Source organism: Amblyraja radiata, chromosome 2 (assembly GCF_010909765.2).
Source record: "Amblyraja radiata isolate CabotCenter1 chromosome 2, sAmbRad1.1.pri, whole genome shotgun sequence".
Classification (NCBI taxonomy): Eukaryota; Metazoa; Chordata; class Chondrichthyes; order Rajiformes; family Rajidae; genus Amblyraja; species Amblyraja radiata.
Genome location: NC_045957.1, coordinates 22,396,806 through 22,413,007, shown reverse-complemented (window position 1 = coordinate 22,413,007; position 16,202 = coordinate 22,396,806). Strand labels below are relative to the sequence as shown.

General features: G+C 41.1%; 1 protein-coding gene across 1 annotated transcript in view; it reads left to right on the top strand.

Annotated features, from left to right (window-relative positions):
- LOC116987136 overlaps positions 1-16,202 on the top strand; it is a 73,200-nt gene that overhangs the window by 42,022 nt on the left and 14,976 nt on the right. Inside the window, exons 7-12 of the mRNA XM_033043016.1 lie at positions 185-307; positions 2,911-2,968; positions 3,892-3,990; positions 4,089-4,202; positions 8,862-8,994; positions 11,138-11,198. Of these exons, the coding sequence (XP_032898907.1) occupies positions 185-307; positions 2,911-2,968; positions 3,892-3,990; positions 4,089-4,202; positions 8,862-8,994; positions 11,138-11,198 (588 nt within the window). The remainder of the gene's footprint in view (positions 1-184; positions 308-2,910; positions 2,969-3,891; positions 3,991-4,088; positions 4,203-8,861; positions 8,995-11,137; positions 11,199-16,202) is intronic.

Sequence of the window (16,202 nt, the reverse complement as noted above, 5' to 3'; positions counted from 1 at the left end):
AGGAGGAACTCGCACAGAGGAGGAGATGAGTTCCTGGGCAGATTAGTCATGATTATTCTGATAGGCTAGAAGGATTGAATGCCCTACACCTCATTTTCTTGCACAGGTATGCATTGGCTCTGTGGGAGTTATTATATAAGTGTGTCATTCCATTCATTTATTCATCATTATATAAATCTTTCAGTCAAAGATGCATCCAGACATACTACAACGTGATGGACCAAAGTTAAAATATCCAGAATGGAATGCATTCGTTAAAGAAAAAGCAGGAGATGTTGAAAAGATTGAAGGAAGGGGTAAAGTTAAGGTAAATATATTTAGAAGCTTTCTTGTGTATATTTATTTTGGTCAAAACTGTATATATTTCTTTTGAATATCAAAATACCATTACTGCAGTGGGAACTGGCAAACAGATTATCCATGGTAAGCCACTAGCTAGATACAATACACCAGTCAGTATGTTCAATGCCTGCACATTATGATGTGAATTTCTCGAATATGCTGACGGCCAGATATTAATGCAACTTATCTGTTGCTCTTCTCCAAACTCTCAATGGAATCCAAATGGTTTGAAGCAGAAGGCTAAAAAGACTTCACACCTGGCACTTAAGCTGCCATATCCAATGCAACTGGATGACATAAATGGAATCCTCAGCCTAAACAACGTAGTAAACCAGATGGGTATTTATGGTAATTAAATCGTTTTGTAGTCACCATTATACTGAGTATGATGATGCCAGGAACTAGCCTTTTACAACTTGAATTTAAATCCTACAGCCACAATAATAATGGGATTAAAACTTTCATCTGATGGACAAACAGAGTAAAATAGAAAGTCTGTAATGAATGAGAGTACAACAGTAATTATATGATGAATATAATTACTATTGAGAGTAACTATATTCTCTGACGAACAGATGAAACAAAAGGATTTCATATATTCACATTAAAAAGCTTTTTAGAGTACAGCAACAATTGTGTTCCAAGAGATGTAAATGGTATTAGAACTATTTTTAGCTCCTGTTGACAAGAAAATGAAAGTGATGCTTATATTTAAAATTGTTGAAATTCAAAATGCTGCCAATGATTGTAAATCTCCAGAGGCAATAGATAAGATGCTCATTATTGAATTTCCTTTGTGCTGGTGTAGGGATTCACCAAAAATTGATGGTGTTTGCAAAGAATTGCTGGAGTGAATTTGTTACAAACTTCTGACTCCTTGATAAAGAACAGTTTGTAAATTTGAGCACAGAGATAAAGAGCAGCTGTGATCTCAAGGTTATAATTGATAAAAGCTTAGATACAACTGTGAACAACAACCCCTTCTCAGGACAAAGGTAATGCCAACCTGTCCCCTGGGTCAGGATCAGTAAGGAAGGGACACAACATGGGTTGACTGGTTTTAAGCCAGTAAGAAGCACCACAGCGATTGGTAGCCTAATCATTTATAGACCTTTGGCTGTGTTCTACAGGTCTTTTAGTTAGTCTTGACTTCTCTCTCATGAATATGTAACAACTGTCAGCTGTGAATAATAAACTTTGAAAATCATCAACGAACTCTGAACATGATTAAAAAGTGAGTTCTGACAAATTCTCGATCTGACATATGGGCACCAATTAATTACCCAATTTCATCCTCAATGGGAAGAACATTAGATGTAGGTGCTCCATAGTAAATGTAGATGTTTTTATAATTTGTTTTGAAGGCATGCTCTCAGTTTATTTTATTGTCATCATATTTTCCTTGCTTCCCTTCTGGCCTCTACACTAATCTTTGCAACGTCATATACACCTATCTTTCAGACTGTAGTTCTGTGACGAAAAAAAACAGAGCTCCCTTCCCTATAGGAAGCAAAGGAGAGATTTTTGAGGTGATAGCAAAGACAAAAGACTAAACTGAGGTGTAGAGTAGAGTAAAGCCCCTGTCTCACTTACGTGTCCTTGGCATGCTAATTACACGACCTCGTGGTCGCGTTGAGGCGCGACGGTCCCGCGAAGGTCGTGCGCGACTTCATGCGTCCGCACAGCCGTCTGGAGAGCGTGACGTCATTTGAAGATGGACACAAAATGCAGGAGTAACTCAGTGGGACCGGCAGCATCTCTGGAGAGAAGCAATGGATGATGTTTCGGGTCGAGACCCTTCTTCAGTCTGAAAGAAGGGTTTTGATCCGAAACTTCATCCATTCCTTCTCTTCAGAGATGCTGCCGGTCCCGCTGAGTTACTCCAGCATTTTGTGTCTCTTCAATTTTCTTGGCCCCGCTCTGGGAGTAGAAGTGGGGGCGGATCAGGACCGCAACGGACGTGAGCCCCAGGCCAAGCTCGGCGATTGTTTGCCTGCTTCTGCTGCTGTTGGAGGTGAGACATTGCGTTGCGCCAGGGTCTTGGGCCTATCCCACTTTGGCCGTCAGTTACGCGACAGGCGGGTGGCGCGCGAAAATTTCGTTCGCTACAAAATTTCGGGTCGCCGCGCGATACTGCGCACAACTCCATACCCCTCCACGCTTCTCAGTGGGACCGGCCCCGCGCGGCCACACGATGCCCGTGCGCCTCAACGCGACGATAAGGTCGCGTAATTTGCGTGCCAAGGACACGTAAGTGGTACAGGGCCTTTAAGGGCCTGTCCCACTTGGCCGTCATTTGTGCGTCACGCAGATGGCGCGCAAAGATTTTGTACATCACAAAATCCAGCGACGCCGCGCGTCACTGCCTATGTCATCGCGCACCATGCGTGTCACGACGCGCGCGTTGTGACGAGTAACTTACACCCAAATGACAGCCAAGTGGGACAGGCCCTTAAAGCCTGATAGAAATCAAGGCACATCTGTAAGCCAGATTGTTTTGATCATTGCTTCTCGGACTTTCCGGAGTGCATATGATTCTTCTAACACATTCAATTGTATGAATTTCAGGTCGTCCTTGATGAAATGCCAGGTGGGAACACTGCTACTAAAAGAGTGTCAGATACCCGTAAGTTACCTGGGAAGACTTCATTTAACTTTATTTTCTCCACATCTAAATGCTTGATTCCCTTGATTGAATGGAAAGAATAACTTTCTTAACGCATAAGAAAATCTATTATTTATTTGAACCATTATGCAAATACCAGAACATCGCACAAACCAGCCTCCCTTCCATTGACTCTATGTACACTTCACCCTACCTCGGCAAGGCCACCAACATAATCAAGGACCAGTCTCACCCCAGTCACTCCCTCTTTTCCCCTCCCATCAGGCAAGAGGTACAAAGGTTTGAAAATGCATACTCAATCATGTATAGTTTTTCTCTGACTGGATAGCACGCAAACATAAGTACACGTGACAATAATAAACTAAAGGAAAAAATGTAACTTGTTTGATCTTTCAAATTTGTCACAACACTGGATTCTTGGACATGTCAAGTCGGTTTCTGTCTGCTGTAAAGAAAACTACTAAAGCATTAAGTGATATAAAAAGAGACTCTTGTGTAGATCAAGCCAAATTATCCCAACAGTTCTTTAGCATCTTAGTGAAATGATCCACAAATGTCAGGGACCATTTTGGACATACGAATTAGAGAAGATATAGCCAAGCAAATTAAAAAAAGTTAAATTATCAGTGGAAGAAGGTATACTTTTGAGGCATGATATAAGGAGTGGAGCAGGATTGGCATTTTCAAAGCATGTAATCAAATGAACTTTGTGTATTTCAGACGGTCAGTCATATTCCAAATTTTCATGCAGTGAGAAGTTCGTAAATAAATTTGGACAGAGCAGGAATACTGCAAGTTCAAATTCCTATGAGTCGAGAAAATCACGATCACAAGGGGAAGACTTTTTAACATGTAGAGAAAAAAAGCTCATGGTCTTCCAGAAGTAAAGTTTTTTTCTGCACATTCTGCTTTTATTGTTTCAGATGCCCCTTTTGATGCTGACTTTTCACCACGAGAAAACTATAGAAGTAGTTTCCATGGTGATATGGAAAATTCTTATGATGCAAGAAAGCGACGACAAGGCATGTTTGTCAACGATGTTTAAAGATTTTCTTTGAATAATTTTTGTTGGAATTGGTTGGTGCAAGTAATTAATTGTTTTCTATGTTCGGTCCCACAGATGGGCAGTCGGAAAATAAGTTTTCAAGACATGAGAACTTTGGAACTAATTATGGCAGTCATCTTAACAGGGGACATTCCAATTCCTATGAATCAAGAGGGCCATATTCTCAAGGTAGAATAATGATATTTCAGAACGGCATATGACTGATTACATATTTAAAGATTACATTGATATAAGATTTTATTGCAGTTGGACCTAATAGATCATACCTCTAATTAGTAATCAAAATCATCTCTAGGTGGGGAAAATACACTAGGTTAGGACTACTTGCTCCTTGACTTTTTTTCGTCAACTGAACTGGAAAGTGCCGCACTATATTTAATTCCTTTCTGCAATTCTATATCTTCCCCCAAATGAATAGATTTGGGGAACGAAGAACAGTACAGGGATGAACTTGCAGGAAGTTTTGAAGTGGACTGCAAAAGCTTCTACAAATTGGTAAAACGAAAAAGACTAGAGAAGTTAAGTATAGGTACCCTACAGTCAGAAACAGGACAGTTCATAACAGGGAATAGGGAAATGGTGCACAATTAAATGAGGTTTTCATTGATGTGGACTGCGGTAAATATGCTAGGTTAGGATGACTTGCTCCTTGATTTGCTCTTTGAAGATGTAAATGCTCCATTTCTGATGCTTTTTCCTGAAATGTTAATCACAATGAAAGCAAAGGATAATCTAATGAAGATCAGGTTTAAGGAAATAGTGGTGGAGAAATAAATAACACTAAATGTAGATAAATCACTCGAGCTTGATAGTTTCCACCCCAGAATATTAAAAGTAGTAGTGGAAATAGTGGATGGTTTAGTACAGTACGAAATGTTATAAATCATAGAACCGTTCCTGGATATTAAATGTTTTTTCCTTAATATGTGAAAATGGGAAATTGCAGACCACTTAGTTTTGCATCAGTAGTGGAGAAAATGCAATTGTAAAGGATTACAATAGCCTAGATGGATTTCTGGGAGGCAATACCTGGATTTATCTAACCTACTGACGATATAACTGATAAAATACTTAGATTTACAGAAAGTGATAAAATTCTACAGTAAATAGATAGTATGTAAAATTGAAGTTTATGTATTGAGTATAATGTATTGGCATGGATTGAAAATTAGTTGCCAAAGGGAAAGCAGAGCAGCAAATTAGATTTTTTTTTTAGAATGGCAGACTGTAACAGTCGAGTTCTTGGGCCTCAGTATATATGCACAAACGGAAGGATGGATAATGTAATATTTCGAATTTGCTGACTGCTGATACTAAACTAGATGGGTTTGTGAATTGTGAGGAGAATGCAAAGAGGCGTCAAGGGAACTTGGACAGTTTGAGTGAGTGGGCAATACATGCCATGTATAATGTAGACTTTAGAGATACAGTGCCTTTATTCCACCGAGTCCACGTTGACCAACGATCACCCTGTACACCCTGTACACCAGCACTATCCAACATACGAGGGACACTTTACATTTGTAGCCAAAACAAAGCCAGTTAACATACCAACCTGTATGTCTTTGGAGTGTGGAAGGAAACCGGAGCACCCGGAGAAAACGCACGCAGTCACAGGGAGAATGTACAAACCCCACATAAACAGCACCCGTAGACAGGATCGAACCTGGGTCTCAGTTGCAAAAAGGCAGCAACTTGACCACCGCGCCACTGTGTCCCCCCTGTAACATGGATAAATATAAAATCAGGGAAACGGAAGGGCAGTGTATTGTTTAAATGGTTTTATATTAGGAAGTATGGTGAACAGAGACTTGAATGTATTTGTAAACCTGTCAATGAAAATAAACATGCAATTCATTAAGAGTGTATGTTGGCCCCCATAGCAAGAGAATTTACGTGCACAAACAAAATTATAGAGAGAACCTTGGTGAGACTACACCTGAAATATTGCAATTCTGGTCTCCCTATCGAAGGAAGGATGTAAATGCCAGAGAGGGTTACATAGGCTTACTGGACTGATTGCTGGCATAATGGGACTGGAAATATGAGAAGCGATTAGATCATTATACAGTGAATGCTGCAGGAACAACTGAGTTCCTTCAGCAGAGTGTTTTGTGCTCCAGATTCTGCCATCATTAGGATGGAGAGTGACTTAATTAATTCAGAAACAAGGGTTCTGAACTTAAAGAAAGGTAACTTTGAGGGTATGAGAAGTGAATTCACGAAGATAGACTGGCAATTGATTCTTAAAGGGTTGATGGTGGATAGGCAATGGAAGGCATTTAAAGACTGCATGGATGAACTACAACAATTGTTCATCCCAGTTTGGCAAAATAATAAATCAGGGAAGGTAGTGCATCTGTGGATAACAAGGGAAATCAGGGATAGTATCAAAACAAAAGACGAAGCATACAAAATAGCCAGAAAAAGCAGCCTACCAGAGGACTGGGAGAAATTCAGTCCAGCAGAGGAGGACAAAGGGCTTAATTAGGAAAGGAAAATATATTATGAAAGAAAATGGCAGGGAACATAAAAACTGACTGCAAAAGTTTTTATAGATATGTGAAGAGAAAAAGCTTAGTTAAAACAAATGTAGGTCCCTTGCAGTCAGAAATAGGTGAATTGATCATGGGGAACAATGACATGGCAGACCAATTGAATAACTACTTTGGTTATGTCTTCACTAAGGAAAACATAAATAATCTGCCGGAAATAGCAGGGGACCGGGGGTCAAATGAGATGGAGGAACTGAGTGAAATCCAGGTTAGCCGGGAAGTGGTGTTAGCTAAATTGAATGGATTAAAGGCCGATAAATCCCCAGGGCCAGATAGGCTGCATCCCAGAGTACTTAAGGAAGTAGCCCCAGAAATAGTGGATGCATTAGTGATAATTTTTCAAAACTCTTTAGATTCTGGAGTAGTTCCTGAGGATTGGAGGGTAGCTAATGTAACCCCACTTTTTAAAAAAGGGAGGGAGAGAGAAAACGGGGAATTACAGACCAGTTAGTCTAACATCGGTAGTGGGGAAACTGCTAGAGTCAGTTATTAAAGATGGGATAGCAGCACATTTGGAAAGTGGTGAAATCATTGGACAAAGTCAGCATGGATTTATGAAAGGTAAATCATGTCTGACTAATCTTATAGAATTTTTCAGCGAGGTCCCACATAAGAGATTAGTATGCAAACTTAAAGCACACGGTATTGGGGGTTCAGTATTGATGTGGATAGAGAACTGGCTGGCAGACAGGAAGCAAAGAGTAGGAGTAAACGGGTCCTTTTCAGAATGGCAGGCAGTGATTAGTGGGGTACCGCAAGGCTCGGTGCTGGGACCCCAGCTATTTACAATATATATTAATGATTTGGACGAGGGAATTGAATGCAACATCTCCAAGTTTGCGGATGACACGAAGCTGGGGGGCAATGTTAGCTGTGAGGAGGATGCTAGGAGGCTGCAAGGTGACTTGGATAGGCTGGGTGAGTGGGAAAATGCATGGCAGATGCAGTATAATGTGGATAAATGTGAGGTTATCCACTTTGGTGGCAAAAACAGGAAAGTAGACTATTATCTTAATGGTGGCCGATTAGGAAAAGGGGAGATGCAACGAGACCTGGGTGTCATGGTACACCAGTCATTGAAAGTAGGCATGCAGTTGCAGCAGGCAGTGAAGAAAGCGAATGGTATGTTAGCATTCATAGCAAAAGGATTTGTGTATAGGAGCAGGGAGGTTCTACTGCAGTTGTACAGGGTCTTGGTGAGACCACACCTGGAATATTGCGTACAGTTTTGGTCTCCTAATCTGAGGAAAGACATTCTTGCCATAGAGGGAGTACAGAGAAGGTTCACCAGACTGATTCCTGGGATGTCATGACTTTCATATGAAAAAAGACTGGATAGACTCGGCTTGTACTCGCTAAAATTTAGAAGGTTGAGGGGGGATCTTATAGAAACTTACAAAATTCTTAAGGGGTTGGACAGGCTAGATGCAGGAAGATTGTTCCCGATGTTGGGGAAATCCAGAACAAGGGGTCACAGCTTAAGGATAAGGGGGAAGTCTTTTAAGACCGAGATGAGAAAATAAATTTTCACACAGAGAGTGGTGAATCTCTGGAATTCTCTGCCACAGAAGGTAGTTGAGGCCAGTTCATTGGCTATATTTAAGAGGGAGTTAGATGTGGCCCTTGTGGCTAAGGGGATCAGGGGGTATGGAGAGAAGGCAGGTACGGGATACTGAGTTGGATGATCAGCCATGATCATATTGAATGGCGGTGCAGGCTCGAAGGGCCGAATGGCCTACTCCTGCACCTATTTTCTATGTTTCTATCTGCAGTCCCTTATGTATCCTTGTATGCATTATAGTGTAGCATGAAATTAAATTGAATTAAAATGTACAAAATTCTGACAGGACTAGACAGACTGGATGGGTAACTACAACAAAATGTTGTATATCACATGCCTACTTTCAATGACTGGTGTACCATGACACCCAGGTCTCGTTGCATATCCCCTTTTCCTAATATCACATTACTGGACAAGAGATTTGATCAACTACCCCTTTTTCTACATTTAAAAAAAACATTGCTCGATCCTTTAGTAACTGGGCTTCTGGCAACAGGTTAACGTTGTCTGATACTACTTGTCCAAAAAATATTTCATTAATTTATATAAGCAAAATTGAGAAGATGTTCTAATTTACCCAACACTTTGCCCAATCTTGCCCAGCATTCATGTGGCTGAGCATATTTTCTCTGCTTCTTCCTCCAATTAATGTATACAATTAGTTAGCTTGCCATATTCTCTCCAAATTGCATTCCCCTTGTATTTTTTAAGATTGCAGATCCTCTGCTGATGTTTCGCAAGACAGTTGGAGAAAAGATGCAAAATCTGAAGTGCCAGATATGGATTGGAGCTCTGACAATACACGTAACTTTGATGATGAGTCCAGAAGAAGAGATCTGAAGAGGTAAATTAGGTTTAGGGGCAATATTGTTTGTTGAAGAATATGATGATATCTTGAATAATCACAATAAAATGCAAAATGCTCATCGTCAGGCAACATCTGTGGAAAAATAAACAAAGTTAATATTTCTGGTCAAAAACATTTCATCAGATGAAATCTACAGGTTATCACAACAGCAGCTTGGATCTCATAGATGTCCAGTTTGCCTTATTCAACCATCATGTATGGGTTACCATCATGTATCCCTGTTGCAACTTTAACCTATTGCTTTGTTCCCCATTTCCAGTAAAGTTCTTCAACCTGAAATGCTAACTCACTTTCCACAGATGCTGCCTGACCAACTGGATTCTTCTGGCATTTTCTCTTATTATCTCTTAAAGTTAAGGCCCAACTCATCCATGTTGCCCTATCTAAACTAGTCCTATGTATCCACACTTGGTCCATATTCCTCTAAACCTTTCCTATCCATGTACCTGTCCAGATCTTAAAACTGTTTTTCTTGTACCTGCCTCAACTATTTCCTCTGGCTACTTGTTCCATGTACACAGCACCCTTTTTGTGAAAAAACTGCCCCACGGGTTCCTACTAAATCTTTCCCCTCTCAACTGAAACTTATGCACTCTAGTTCTTGATTTCCCTTCCCCTGAGAAAAAGATTATGTGTACATCCATTATGCTCTGTGCCCTATTTTATAATTTATGAATCTTAAAATGCCTACATGATTTTATACACCCGATAAGATCATCTCTCGGCCTCCTGCACTCCAAGGAATAAAGTCCCAACTTCTTCCTATAGTTTAGGGCCTTAAGTCCTGGCAAAATCCAGTAAATCTTCTCTGAATCTTGTACAATTTCTTTAACATTACATCCTAACGTTTATACACAATTCCTGACTGATGAAGGCCCATGTGCCAAATGCCTTCCTACCTGTGATGCCACTTTCAGGGAACTATTTACCTGTACTCCTAGATCTCTCTACAACACTCCGCAGGACTCTACCGTTCACTGTGAAGGTCCTACACTGGTTTGACTTCCAAAAATGCCACATTTCGCACTTAACGGAATTAAATTCTATTAGCAATTCATGAGCCCACTTGCCCAGATGATCAAGATCCCACTGTAATTCTTAATAACTTCCTTCGTGGCACCTTTTAAATCTTTGCCTGCTGGTAGGGTGGCAATCTATGTTCTGTGTAACCATTTGTGAAGCACCTTTGGTTATTCTGTTCATTAAAGATGCTTTATCACACAGAGAGTGGTGAATCTCTGGAACTCTCTGCCACAGAAGGTAGTTGAGGCCAGTTAATTGACTATATTTAAGAGGGAGTTAGATGTGGCCCTTGTGGCTAAAGGGATCAGGGGGTATGGAGAGAAGGCAGGTACGGGATACTGAGTTGGATGATCAGCCATGATCATATTGAATGGCGGTGCAGGCTCGAAGGGCCGAATGGCCTACTCCTGCACCTATTTTCTATGTCTATGTTTCTATCAGGGTAGCTTACAACCTAACAGTATGAACATTTAATTCACCAATTTTAGGTAACAATTTTAGGTAACAAATTTTAGGTAACAAACCTAACACCACTTTCACAGTTTCTATGTTTCTAACACCCTTCCTTCCTCCCAGCCCTCTTCCCTGTGCCCCACCTGGACACTCACCCATTTCTCCCCCTCCCTTTCTATATTCCTTCCTCTGACTTCCCATACTTCACATCCCTTATATCCTTATCTCACATATTTTGTCTTTTCATCTCTGTCATTTGTCCAAACATCTGCCTGTCAAAACTCCCCCTCAACTATATCGACTTAAAATTTCCAAGGCTTCGACATGCACCCATCTTTCCTCAAGCTTTCCCTTCTCTAGCATAATCATTCTGAAGAAGGGTCCTGATCTGATATCGTCACCCTTCCATGTTCTTCAGAGATCCTTCCTGACCTGCTGAGTTACTCCAGTCTTTTTTTGTCTCTCTTTGTAAGCCAGCATCTACAGTTCCATGTATTTACAAGTACATTTATTTCTGGCTGCTTTTATAGAAGTTGAATAGTATATAGATATCTATTTGGTTGATTTATATCAACAACAAAAAAAAATTCTAAACAAAAATCCTAATCATGGCAATGAAATATAATGTTTGCTTCTTGCCTAGGGACTTCCCAAAAAATGATAGTGAGACGTCTGCCGTGGATCATCGTTGGATGCGTAATGAGGCAAGTTGTGGCACAGTTTACTGACCACTTGTGTCAAGTGACTCCCTGCTGTGAGTTGCTCTAATAGAGAACATACTTTGTTTATATAGCTGCACCTTTTGATTAGAAAACCTGTCACCATTGATAAGTTTCAGTATTTTCAGCCAAAGTAGTTTGTTATCTAAATTATTTTTTTAAGTATGTAAGTACTTTCAAAGTCACTTAAGTATTCAAATGCTTTAATATGTTTATGAATGCCGGTTGTTGCTTTTTGGAATATTAAGGTATATTTATATCTATTTGGGAAGTGTATTGGACATAAAGGAGAAAGCATGATATTTATAGGAAGTCCGTTCCTATCCTCTTGGATGATAAGTGTATTTTTTTCCATGTCTTGCCCTCGCCATAATTCCTGAAGCTGATGGTTATCCTGGGATAAAGACAATCCTTCAGTATACAAATAAAGTGCCCAGCCTTTTGTGATGGTGATTGCTATCGAGTTAATAGTGAATGGTATCAGAAGCTGTTCTCACTTGATATTGGTAAACACCATACTTGAGCACTTTTGGGTATGTATGTTTTGTCAGAAATTTAGATGACAAAAAGAAAGTAAAATAAGCCTGTAAGTAGAATCCTGAAGTCTGAAGAAGGGTCTCGACCCAAAACATCACCCATTCATTCTCTCTAGAGATGCTGCCAATCGAGCTGAGTTACTCCAGCATTTTGTGTTTACAGTAGAATCCTGTACAGACATAATGAATAGAAGCTTCCACAGTTTTCTTTAGATTTATGCTCGACCTCACATATTTCTATGGTGTCAATCAGCACATTATGGAGAACTTTGGAGCGCAATCATATTTTCCTGCAGCAGGGTGTTATCCATGAGCTAGCAGCTAGAAATTTGCTATGTATGACATTTGAATTTATAAGTTGGTAGTAGGTGAGCTAAAGGGGTACTTTCAATAAGCATTCGAACTTTTAAATTGGTATGGATTTGGAACATTAACATTCCAGCATGTGTATGTAAAAAATCTTCACAATGAAAGATTGTCGCGTCCTCAAAAAGGTAGCTGTCATAGTTACCAGCGTTAATTTCTGCAAGCAGGAATGCAGTTTAAGAGATTTTTTTAAAGATTTGCGGAAAAAAACTTGAGTATCTCGTGGGAAAAGAAAATACGGGAAATTCTTCCCCAGCACCCCGTCACAAACTGAATTGAAGTTAATTAAGATCTGTGATTAAGCATTTTGTTGAGCCTTTATAGATTGGTATATTGTGCAGCTCGTTTCGGAACTGTGGCAAAAAATATGCATTCCCCACACAATCTGCTAACTTTCAGAATGTTGGTAACCCTCTGACATTTAGCCCAGTCCCTTTACACCTCCATCCCCCATCCAGTCCCTTTATCTCTCCACTAGGAAGGTGGGTCCCACCAAACTGCAGGGAGGTTGGGGATAGCATCAAGCAGAAAATTAGGGAGGCGTGGAGCAAAGGTGCAGCGGTTATCATGGGTGACTTTAATCTACATATAGATTGGGCCAACCAAATTGGTAGCAGTGCTGAGGAGGAGGATTTCCTGGAATGTATACGAGATGGTTATTTAAACCAATATGTAGAAGAACCGACTAGAGGACAGGCTATCCTAAACTGGGTATTGTGTAATGAGGAAGGATTAGTTAGCGATCTTGTTGTGCAGCGCCTCTTGGACAACTGTGACCATAATATGGTGGAATTCTACATTTGGATGGAGAGTGACACGGTTAATTCAGAGACTAGGGTCCTGGACTTAAAGAAAGGAGGCTTTGAAGGTATGAGACGGGAATTGGCTAGGATAGACTGGCAAATGATACTTAAGTTGTTGACGGTGGAGATGCAATGGAAAAGATTTAAAGACCGCATGGATGAACTCCAAATATTGTTCATCCCTGTCTGGCGAAAAAATGAAACTGGGAAGGCGGCTCAACCATGGCTAATGAGGGAAATCAAGGATCGTGTTAAATCCAAGGAAAAGGCACATAAATTGGCCAGAGGAAGCGGCAAACTGGAGTACTGGGAGAAATTTAGAACTCAACAGAGGAGGACAAAGGGGTTCATTAAGAGGGGTAGAAAGAATGCTGGCGGGGAATATAAAAACTGACTCTAAAAGCTTCTTTAGATATGTAAAAAGGAAAAGATTGGTGAAGACAAATGTGGGTCCCTTACAATCAGAGACAGGTGAATTTATAATGGGAAACAAAGAAATGGCAAAACATTTAAACGAGTACTTTGGTCTGTCTTCACTAAGGAAGACACAAACAATCTCCCAGAAATACTAGGGGTCTGAGGATCTAGTGGGAGGGAGGAAGTAAAGGGAATCCACATTAGTCAGGAAATGGTGTTAGGTAAACTGTTGGGACTGAAGGCAGATAAATCCCCAGGGCCTGAAGGTCTGCACCCCAGAGAACTCAAGGAGGTGGCCCTAAAAATCGTGGATGCATTGGTGATCATTTTCCAAAGCTCTCTTGACTGGATCATTTCCTGTGGACTGGAGGGTAGCCAATGTAACTCCACTTTTTAAGAAAGGAGGGAGAGTGAAAACGCAGAATTATAGACCAGTTTGCCTTACATCGGTAGTGGGGAAGATGCTTGAGTCGATTGTTAAAGATGTTATAGCAGCACGTTTGGAAAGTAGTGACAAGATCGGTCAAAGTCAGCATGGATTTATGATGGGGAAATCATGCTTGACTAGTCTTCTGGAATTTTTTGAGGATGTAACAAGTAGAATGGATAAGGGAGAGCCAATGGATGTGGTGTATCTTGACTTTTAAAAAGCCTTTGACAAGGTCCCACACGAGATTAGTGTACAAAATTAGAGCACATGGTATTGGGGGTAGTGTATTGACATGGATAGAGAACTGGTTGGCAGACAGGAAGCAAAGAGTAGGAATTAACGGGTCCTTGTCGGAATGGCAGACAGTGACTAGTGGGGTGCCGCAAGGCTCGGTGCTGGGACCCCAGATATTTACTGTACATATTAACGAATTAGACGAGGGAATTACATGTGACCTCCAAGTTTGCAGATGGCACAAAGCTGGGGGGCAGTGTGAGCTGCGATGAGGATGCTATGAGGCTGCAGGGTGACTTGGATAGGTTTGGGTAAGTGAGCAGGTGCATGGCAGAAGCAGTATAATGTGGTTAAATGTGAGGTTATCCACTTTGGTGGCAAGAACAGGAAGGCAGATTATTACCTGAGTGGTGTCAGTTTAGGAAAAGCAGAGGTGCAATGAGGCGTGCTTGTGCTTGTAATCAGTCACTGAAAGTAAGCATGTAGGTACAGCAGACAATGAAGAAAGCCAATGAAGAAGTTGGCCTTCATTGCAAGAGGATTTGAGTTTAGGAGCAAGGAGGTCCTACTGCAGTTGTACAGGGCCCTGGTGAAACCGCACCTGGAGTATTGTGTGCAATTTTGGTCTCCTAATTTGAGGAAGGACATTATTGCTATTGAGGGAGGGCAGCGGAGGTTCACCAGGTTAATTCCCGGGATGGCGGGACTGACATATGATGAAAGAATGTGTCGACTGGTCGTGTATTCACTGGAATTTAGAAGGATGAGAGGGAATCTTGTAGAAACATATAGAATTCTTAAAGGATTGGACAGGCTAGATGCAGAAAAAATGTTCCCGATGTTGGGGGAGTCCCGAACCAGGGGGTCTCAGTTTAATAATAAGGGGTAGGCCATTTAGAACTGAGATGAGAAAACATTTTTTCACACAGAGTTGTGAATTTGTGGAAATCTCTGCCACAGAAGGGAGTGGAGGCCAATTCACTGTATGTTTTCAAGAGAGAGTTAGATTTAGCTCTTAGGGCTAAAGGAATCAAGGGATATGAGGAAAAAGCAGGAACGGGATACTGATTTTAGATGATCAGCCATGATCATATTGAATGGCGGTGCTGGCTCGAAGGGCCGAATGGTTTATTCCTGCACCTATTTTTCTATGTTTCAAGGCCCTCAGGATCTTCTTCACACAGAGACCCAAACAATTTCCCTCTATTAACACTCCTCCACCTGCTGGTACTTGGCCACGCCCTCACCAACTTCTCTTTTGACTCCTCTCACTTTCTCTAAGTTAAAGGTGTAGCCATGAGTACTCGAATCGCAAGTCAAACAGCCCTTGTATCAAGCGTATACTGGCACCACCCCGAATATTTCTCAGCTACATCAACGACTGCATCGGGGCACCCAAGCACAACTCGTTGATTGCATTTAGTTTACCAGAATCTTCCACCGTGCCTTGAAATTCACCAGGACTATCTCTGACACCTCTCTCCTCTTTCTTGACCTGTCTCCATCACAGGGGATAAGCTGTTGACTGATGTCTACTACAAATCTCCTGATTCCCACTGTTATCTGGATACACTTCCTCCCACCGTGCCTCTTGCAAAGGCGCTATTCACTACTCTGCCTCTTGCAAAGGCGCTATTCCCTACACAATTCCTCCATCTCTACTGTATCTGCTCCCAAGATGAGGCTCTCCATTCTAGGACATTGAGAACCTTTTTCTTTAATAAACATAAACCTCTCTTCTGTCAGATAGATACCTCTCCTCTGTCCAGTGGTTCTGCTCTCGTTCCCCCTCTCCACACACAGAACAAGGATACATATGTAGGAAGGAACTGCAGATGCTGATATACACCGAAGTTAGACACAAAATACGGTGTAACTCAGCTTGACAGGCAGCAGTTCTGGATGGAAGGAATTGGTGACGTTTCGGGTTGAGGCTTTTCTTCAGATTCTATCAGTTCAGTCTGAAGAAGGGTCTGGTATGATACGATAGAACTTTATTTATCCCAGGTTGGAAGTTGATCTGCCAACAGTCATAACAACACAAAATACATCAAACATGACTCAACCTGAAACATCACCCATTCCTTCTATCCAGAGATGCTGCCTATCCTGCTGAGTTACTCCAGCATTTTGTATCTATCTTCAGAATAAGGATACAATTCTCTTGGTTGTCCTCATCTCCATTTTGAAGGTACATCCTTTT